The sequence below is a fragment of the Elephantulus edwardii genome, unplaced genomic scaffold (genome assembly GCF_000299155.1).
Source record: "Elephantulus edwardii isolate Elephantulus edwardi_28Jun2011 unplaced genomic scaffold, EleEdw1.0 scaffold00269, whole genome shotgun sequence".
NCBI lineage: Eukaryota > Metazoa > Chordata > Mammalia > Macroscelidea > Macroscelididae > Elephantulus > Elephantulus edwardii.
Window position 1 is genome coordinate 1,069,113 of NW_006400019.1, and position 9,215 is coordinate 1,078,327.

Here is a 9,215-nt window from a genome sequence, read left to right on the forward strand (position 1 = left end):
GATTCCAACTCCCTGCACATTTCATTGTAATACTTTACCTTGTCTTCTCATGCTGCCTTTTGAGATCTTCTGTTCAGCTCTTTAATATCTTGAATTCTCCCCTTTGCTTTAGCTTCTCAGTGCTCTAGTGCAATATTCAGAGTCTCTTTCGACATCCATTGACCCAAACTCAGTAATTAAAAACAGCACAAGTTAGGGATTTTTAAAAAAGGATTCCTAAAGTTAACAACCCTTGAGGCACATTTAGGACAGAAAAAAAAAAGAAGGTGCCAATAACATTACAAATGAATGAAATGGGTGATGTCACAACAGAAGCAACTGAAACAGAAAGGGTACTAAGAGAGTACTTGGAAGAGCTAGCCTCCTACGGTGGCTCCTCTGGAGTGAGGTGGGCACTCACCTCCATGGGATTTACAGCCTTAGAGACCCCACGAAGGGCCACGTATGAGCCGGTTCCGACTCAACGGCAATGAATTTTGAGGGAGAGAAAATGTCCATGCTTTTGAGAAACTCACTGCCTACCTAAACTAACACTGGCAGAAGTTAGACAAGTGGGCAGATCCATCCCAAAATAAGAAAATGAACAGGCCATAAAAACACAGTCATAGGAAGTCCTGGCCTACAAACACGACTTCACTAGGGAATTCTACCTAACACTCAAGAGGAGACATCAATTCTACTCAAGCTATACTCTCTCTAATATAGAAAAAAAAAATGGAATACTCCTGAACTCACTCTACGAAGCAAGAATAACCCTAATGCCAAAGCCGAATAAACACACTACTCAAAAAGAAAATTATAGACCAATATCCTTCACGAACACTGTTGGTGTTGTTTTGTGCTGTCAAGTCACTTGTGACTCATAGTGACCCTATGTGCAACAACCCCAAACCCTGCTCTATCCTGTGCCAATCTTATTGTCTCTGACACACTTACCTCCATTACCCCAGTGACTGAATCAATTCATCTCATTGAGGGTCTTCCTCTCCTGCACTGTCCCTCCACCCTCCCAAGCATAACATCCCTCTCCAAGGACCAGTCCCTCCTTGCAACATGTCCAAACTATGTCAGACGAAGCTTCAGAATCCTTGCCTCCAAGGAGTAGCCTGGCTTCACCCTCTCCAAGACGAACTTGTTTGTTCTCCTAGCAGTCCATAGTATATTCAATACTCTTCTCCAGCACCAAAGCTCAAAGACATCAACTCTCCTTCTATCCTCCCTAGTCACTGTCCAGCTCTATGATGCATAGCAAGTAAGTGCAAAGACCATGGCCTGTATCAGGAGCACCTTAGTCTCCAGACTGACATCGTTGCTGTTTAGTACTTTGGAGAGGTCTCTAACAGCAGACTTTCCCAATGCAATTTGTCTTCTAATTTCCTGGCTACTGGTGCCAAGAGTGTTGATTGTAGAGCCAAACAAAACTGAAGCTGTCAACAACCTCAATCTCTTCACCATCATGAACACAGATACAAAATGTCTTTTTAAAAAAATCTTAGCCAATAAAATCAAACGTCATATTAAAAAAAAATCACTCATCATGATCAAGTCACTCAACAAACTAGAGGCAGAGGGGAAGTTGCTCACCATAATTGAAAGCATGTATATAATACCAATGCCCAACATTACTCTCAGCTGAGAGTGACTGAAAGCTGAGGGTGACTGAAGGCATTCCCATTCCCCTTGTAAATGGGTAGCAAAGAAGGTTATCTTTCATCACCACTCCTATTCTGTCTTTTATTAGTACTCCTATTCAAGATACATGAAGAAGTCCTAGCCAGAGCAAAAAAAAAAAAAAATAAAAGGCATCCAAATTAGCAAAGAGAAAGTAAAACCATCTCTAGTTCTAGATTATATGATCCTATATAAAGGAAATCCCAAAGACTCAAATAGGACATTAAAATTATCCAGTCTAATTGACCAATTCAGCAAAGTAACAGGGTACAAGAGATCAACATAAAAATTCTGCCTTGCCCCACTGGAACAAAAGGAGCGCTGATGGTGTAGCTTGTCAGAAATCGCACTGCTGATCCAAAAATGGCATCTCCCTGGCATTTCTAGTTCAGCAGCGGCTCTATCAACAAAGACAAGAAATCCCCACCTGTGTGATCCACAGTCTCCTGAAAATCCAACTGGAGGGCTGGGTTACAATCAGCTCCGACTTGATAGCAAAGAGGTAGAAACAGCAACAAAGAGAACTATGAAATCAGGAACTCAAATGTTACAATAGTCACCCAAAGGATTAAATAACTGAGAAAAACTCTAACCCAAAATATAAAACTATGAAACACTACTATAGGAAACCAAAGAGATTCAAACAAATAGAAAAATAAAGCAGGCTTATGGATAAAAATGCAATCCCAATGCAGACCCTGTCATTCTTTAAAGAGATGAAAAAAGTAACTACCCACTAAGTTGTGTCAAGAAATCTGGAGAACAACCACTTGGCCAACTGACTGGACAAGATCTTTATTTGTTCCCATCCCAAAGAAAGGTGACCCAACAGAGTGTGGAAACTATAGAACAATATTGTTGATTTCACTTGCAAGCAAGATTCTGCTGAAGATTATCCAAAAACGACTGGAACAGCACATCAGCAGAGAACTTCCAGAAGTCCAGGCTGGGTTCAGAAGGGGTCGTGGTACTAGGGATATTGTAGCTGATGTTAGATGGATCTTAGCCGAAAAGCAGGGAATACCAGAAGAATGTCTATCTGTATTTCATTGATTATGCAAAGGCATTTGACTGTGTGAATCATAAACTGTGGCTGACTCTGAGAAGAATGGAAATTCCAGAACACTTGATCATTCTAATGCGAAACCTATACTTGGACCAAGAGGCAGTCGTCAGAATGGAGCAAGGAAACACTGCATGGTTCAAAATTGGGAAAGGTGTACACCAGGGATGCATCCTATCTCCATACCTTTTCAACCTGTATGCAGAACAGATTATCCGGGAGGCTGGGCTCTATGAGGAGAAGTGTGGTGTCAGGATTGGTGGACGATCTATCAACAATCTGCGTTATGCAGATGACACAACCCTGCTTGCTAAAACTGAGAAGGACCTGAAACGCTTGCTGCAGAGGCTCAAGGACTGCAGCCTCCAATATGGATTGAGGCTCAATGTCAAGAAGACAAAGATTCTCACCACTGGACCAATTGGCAGCATCAGGATGGATGGTGAAGAGATTGAGAGTGTTAACAACTTTAGTGTGCTTGGCTCCACGGTCAACACTCTTGTCACCAGTAGCCAGGAAATTAAAAGACGTATTTCAATGGGAAAGTTTGCTGTTAGGGACTGCTCCAAAGTACTGAAGAACAATGATGTCACTCTGGAGACTAAGGTGTGTCCAAGACAGGCTATGGTCTTTGCTATCACTTGTTATGCATCAGAGAGCTGGATAATGACTAGGGAGGATAGAAGGAGAATTGATGCCTTTGAGCTGTGGTGCTCGAGAAGAGTATTGAATGTACTGTAGACTGCCAAGAAAACAGACAGATTCAACCTGGAGAGGGTTAAACCAGGTTGCTCCTTGGAGGCAAGGATTCTGGGGCTTCATCTGACCTACTGTGGACATGTTGTAAGGAGGGACAGGTCCTTGGAGAGGGACATCATGCTTGGGAGGGCGGAGGGATGGCACAATTGATTCAGTGACTGGGGTAACTGGGATGGGTGTGTCAGAGGCAGTGAGAATGACACAGGATAGAGCAGGGTTTAGGGCTGTGGTACATAGGGTCGCTATGAGCCACAAGCGACTCGATGGCACATAACAACAACAACAACAAGCCACCAGAGATCTCTAATTAGGTTTTGAGAGCTACAGATCTAAAAAAGAATGAGATATCATCTCCAGCAAAAATAGCAATGTTCAATAAGGCAGTAAACAACAAATACTGGTTAAAGTGTTGAGCAATTAGAACTCTCATACACTGTTGGTGAAAATGTAAAATGGAAGGCAGTTTGGCACCTTCTTAGAAAGTTGAGACTAGAAATACCACTTAACCCAGGAATCTCAATACTAAGTATATACCCCAAAGAAATAAGAGCTGTAACACTAACTCCCACAAAGTTCATGTTCATTTCAGCATTGCTTACAATAGCTGAGAGATGGAAACAACCCACGTGTCCATCAACAGATGAATGGATGAAGGAACTCCACTGTATCCATGCAAGCACATTATCCATCAGTAAAAACTAATCAAAGATTTGTGAAATACTTCGACACATGAATGAAACTAGAACAAATTGTGCTAAGTAACATTACGTTAGTGACATAAGGGCAGTCACGGTATTGATGTCATGTTCCGTTGAGTATGAACCAACTCCAAGCTGACCCTCCAGTGGGTTTTCAAAGGCAGCCAACTACACAGGAGGAGGCTGCCCGTATTTCTCCCATGGGGCCCCTGGGGGATTGGAACCACGTCACACACCTTTGGAATGGCAATGCAGCTCCTTACCACTAGGTCGCCAGATCTCCCTAATAGGACTGCTACTATAAAAAGCTAAGGAAAGGTTTATCCGCTGTCAGAATCAACCTTAGAGAGTTAAAAGGGATAGGAAAGGAGAAAGAGGGGAGTAAAAATAAATAAATTGGTAAGTTAAGGTAAAGACAACACACAAAACGTCTGAAGACTGAATGAAGAACCGGCCCGTGCCACCACTTGCGGCAAGTTCTCCAAGTATCCACTCGACTGTCCATGCACAAGGTAGCCTGTGCCTCAGAGTACTTGCCCAGCCCTTTCCACCTTTTCAGCTAATGACACTGTGCTCACTGTGAAGGGACAACTCAACTCTCACCTCGTAGGAAGCATCCCCTGTGGCATCCAGTATGTGGTGGCCTGTTTCCCACTAGGAGGGAGACAGCGCCCTGCTTCTGTGCATGACCTCTCCTGGCCAGGCCCAGAGCGTTAAGTGCAGTATACCAGATTCCACATCAGCTTCTTCGTTCTGCGTTGTTCCTGGTGCCCGCCTTGCTGCAGTCTAGACTTGCACTCTTCAACAGCCACTGAGCATACATGCCATGTACATTTTCATCTAAATTAAACAAACACACAAACCTCGACTTCCATGACCCCAAGACAAGAAAAACGAGATAGTACCGGGCTACCACTGCTGACTGACGGGGACTGCAACCAAAAGGCCCTGATCAAGAAGCAAAATTCAAAACCATAAAAAAAGAAATGAGGCTTGCTGGTCTGATGGAAACTGATGGTCTAGCCCTTTGTCTCCCATCAAGCCTAGAACACAAACACCAAGGAAGAGAACAATTAACTACGTGAGACCAAAAGGCCAGCATTTACCCAAGAACAAAGTCCCAAAGACAGGAGAGAAGGCTGAGAGGGAAGCAGAGTCACAGGGAAGGAGGAGGGACGCTGGTAAAATGGGGGCCTGGCGTCAACACCACACAACTGCGTATGGACGAATGGCAAACCAACTTGTTCAATTTTCATTCAAATCACAATAAAAAGCTGAAACAATGTAATCAAATGGAATTAACAAGTACCTAAGAGCCACATAACAAGAGCTTGGTAACCACGTTTGGCTGGCGGCTGCTGTGCCGAGCAGAGCCACAGGCGGAGCACACTTCACCATCACAGCAAGTTCTCACACTCAGCACTGGTCCAATCTGCTCCTGCCTGCTACCCTGCACAGCAACCATGCAAGGCAGCTTCTCGCAGTCTTCCTGCCCGAGCACACTGCCAGCCCTGCAGCCACCCACCTCATTCTGATCTAGCTGGGCCCACGGTGAGATTCAGGCCCATGAACACAGCAAGTGGTGGCTGTCTCACTGCAGAGTCAAGTGCATGGGACAGGGTGCCCCAAAGGGCCTGGGTGGGACTGCTCCTCCACCAGGCCTCCCCTCACCTTCCCTCTCCAGCTCCTCCTCATACATAGCCACCTCCTCCTCCTCCTCGGCTCCCTCCTCTTCTTCCTCAAGTGTGAACGACAGGCTCGAGATCTTCCGCTTCGCCTCTTTTTTACGCTCCTTCTCTCGCAGCTTCTCCAGCTTCCTACCAAGACATTGGTGGTGCTCACGCCCCACCCCACCTGGGCCCACAGCCACCTAGAGACAGAGCCCCGCTCAGAGCAGGCCAGGCCTCCTGGGCACCACAGTCAAGTCCTATCGACCCAGGGACCCTTTCTGGGTAAAGTAAAGGGAGATAGACGTGGGCAGAGAATAACACAAAGAGCATCTCTGAAGACGCCTGGTGTAAGGAGAGTCTACTCAGGATGTTTTCGGAAGAATAGAGGATGGAAGACAAACCATGGAAGTGGAGAAGTCAGTACGGAGCTGAAGAAGGCAGGCCAGAGAAAAAAATCCCAAAGCACAGAAGGGGACCAGCCCGCCACCCATGCAAGCGCAGCGACAGCTCAGCCCCACTTCTAGGGGTCGGACCCAGGGAGCCAAGGGCATTGGGAGGGGGACCCACAGCTGCAGCTCCTTGGACTGCTCCTTCTTGGCCAGCTGCTTCTCCCGCTCCTTCACCAGGGCCTCCTGCTTAGCCTTCATGTCATTCAGGGTCACCAGACCTGAGAGGGGGGACATGAGGATAGGAAAGTCACCCAGAGCCAGGCTGGAGCAAGGGAGGGGCCGCCACGGGTACCCACTCACCCACAGTGCTGGACTTGAGCTCTGCCTCCACAGCATCGTAGTGTGCGGAGAACTTCTTGTCGATGTTGGATTTCATTATGTTCTCCTGTGGGGAGTGGGGAAACTCAGAAGTCAGGGCTAGCTACCATGCCCCAAGAGACCTCTCCTTTGTCCAAAGGCTCCACCAAATGGTGAGGGGCCCTTCCTGACCTAGGTGCCTGGGGTCAAGTCCCTTCTCTCTGGCCACACCCCTACCCCTCCATTTCACCCCAGAGGCCTGGATAGCGGGGCCTTTTCATGTCTAGTCTTTGTCAGGTCTCAAGACCCAAGCCAAGGGTGTGAAGGAGACAAGATGGGCCAACGGCTCAGTCCTGTAAGTGCTCCCACCCTCCGGCTTCCCGATGCACGCTTTCCCTCTTCATCTTTATCTAGCCAAGGGTGTTCCGGGATGACCGCTGAGCTGGGACCGAGCCAGGGACACAATTTCCACTCAGAGCACGAGTGTCTTGTACCTCCCAAGTCCCTCCTCTCCCCCCAGTTCCTCAAGCTGGGGAGCTTTCCTTCGGTCTTTCCTGGGTGCCTACTAGCACTTGCTCTTCATTCAAGTATTTCTCACACCTTTGGCTTGGCAGGACCCTGTGTGACTGTCCCCAGGGAGAGAACGTGCCCTCGACAGAGCCAGGGCCCTCTGGGCTGGTGCTGGAGGCCACGAGTGCCAAAGACTAGAAACAGCGTGATCTCAGCCTCGGACGCAGCACAATGTGCACCCATTTTGCAGATGAGAACACTAGCCAGCTCGCTCGTGTCACAAGCAGGTATTGGCCCAACTGGGATCCCAGCCCAGGTCGGACGGCCGCGCGTGCCGGGCACAGGGTCGGGTCTGGGCAAGGTCACGGGCCCGGGCAGGACCAGGTGGCCTGGCAGAGATCACCGCGGCGGCGCGCATGCCCGGCGACGCCCGCCCGCGCGCGCCCGCGCACCTCAGCGATCCGCTGCTTCATCTGCTCCATCTGCTCGCGCTGCTTCTCCCGCTTCTTCATCAGATGCATGGCGCGGCCCGCCTCGCTCGCAGCGCCCTTGTACTGAGCCATGGCGGCGGTGGCTGCAGTGACAGCCCGAAAGAAGCAACAGCGACGAGCCCGGGACAAGGCGGGAGTCTCGGAGGTGACGGTGGAGATGGAGTCAGCTGACGCGGTGACGTAGGCCGGCAGTGAACGCTGGGGACTCCGCCCCCACGGCCCGCCCTGCCACGTGACCTGCGATCGCCCCGCCCCATCCCCCGCTTCCCTTTGGTCGAGGTGGCCCTTGCGGCCTCTGAGACGCTGCTGCCTTGGGGGTCTCCAGCCTAAGGGGTCCCCCCTGCTCCCAGCTGGTCACCCCTACTGCCTCTGCAGTCCTTCCATGGGAGAATTCAGCCTGAGAGCTCACCCCCTACTCCACTTGAGATTGTCCCTACCACTTTGGGGGGTCTCCAGCCAAACCATGGGGGACCCCAGCCTGAACGGTCTCTGACCACTTCCAGCTGAGGTCACCCCTCCGACGCCTCTTCCCACCCAATCACCGGTGCCAGGGCTGGGAAGGGTCCAACTTGGATGGCACCAGAGCTGGTGAGGGTGAGAGGGCTCTCCACCTCCTCGTCCGGTGCTCAGCCGGGACCAAGGTTAGTAAGTTAGAATAAATTAAAAGGGAAGGCAACTTTGTGCTGGAAGGTCTCCAGGCTGAGATTCCTCTACCCCCTCCAGGGCAGTCCCACCATAGGGGCCCCAAGACTAAAGGGTCCCTCTGCAGGTACCCCTTCCACTTCTGCATCCCCATTAGGATTCCACAGACCCTAGCAGTTCCAGCTTGGCATCACCCCTGCCACCATGAGGGAATACAGTCTAAAATGTCCCTCTGCTCTCCCCCCCCAAGGATACTGTTTAACAACCCTACTATGGGGGCCCCAGAATAAGGGGTCCCCCACCTCCAACTTGACATCAGCCCTGCCACTCTGTTGGTCTCCAGCCAGGGTGGACCTTCTAAGGGTGCTCCTACCACCTCTGAAGTCCTATCATGGGGATTCCCCGACTAAGGGGTCCTCCATCACAGGTCACCTCTACCACTCTGGGGTTCACTCCGCCAGAGTCTGGGGATGGCCAGCCTGAGGTATTCCACCTCCACCAAAAGGCTGGACCCTGCAGTCCTCCCTACTTTCTGAGCAGTTCCTGCTTGCCAACACCAACAAGGCCAGTGAAGACCACCTCCACCCCACCCCACCCCAAGGGCCCCCTTGAGCAATTTAAAGACCACGCTCAGGTTTCAACACAGGTTTTATTGGGAGGTTTTTCTGTGAAATACACTAGAGGTCAGAAAGGGGGAACACATTCACTTTGCGAGGTTAGGGTTTCCCACCACTAAAGGAAAGGTGTGGAATAGAGCAGGGAACACTGGGATTTGGATCCATTTTTCCACCTCCTGCTTTGCTCAAATTTCTTTTTTCTCTCAGCAAGTACCAGGGGACAGACACAAAGACAAGAAACAAAGAGTAAGGGTACAGTCAACCTCCAAGCAAGCGTCACCCAGGCCTTTGCCCCTCCCTAGATGGTGCCAGGGCTGGGAAGGGTCCAACCTGGATGGCACCAGAGCT

At 49.6% G+C, this 9,215-nt stretch overlaps 2 protein-coding genes across 2 annotated transcripts in view; both read right to left on the bottom strand.

Annotated features, from left to right (window-relative positions):
- The window catches only part of FAM50A (family with sequence similarity 50, member A), a 19,287-nt gene extending 11,594 nt beyond the window's left edge, over positions 1-7,693 (bottom strand). The window contains exons 1-4 of the mRNA XM_006899970.1: positions 7,570-7,693; positions 6,611-6,695; positions 6,429-6,528; positions 5,863-6,008 (exon numbers count right to left, since the gene is read on the bottom strand). Of these exons, the coding sequence (XP_006900032.1) occupies positions 5,863-6,008; positions 6,429-6,528; positions 6,611-6,695; positions 7,570-7,680 (442 nt within the window). The 5' untranslated portion in view covers positions 7,681-7,693. The remainder of the gene's footprint in view (positions 1-5,862; positions 6,009-6,428; positions 6,529-6,610; positions 6,696-7,569) is intronic.
- Positions 7,694-7,771: 78 nt separating this feature from the next.
- Positions 7,772-9,215, bottom strand: part of GDI1 (GDP dissociation inhibitor 1) — a 6,464-nt gene continuing 5,020 nt past the window's right edge. The window contains exon 9 of the mRNA XM_006899971.1: positions 7,772-7,985. Within this exon, the coding sequence (XP_006900033.1) occupies positions 7,772-7,985 (214 nt within the window). The remainder of the gene's footprint in view (positions 7,986-9,215) is intronic.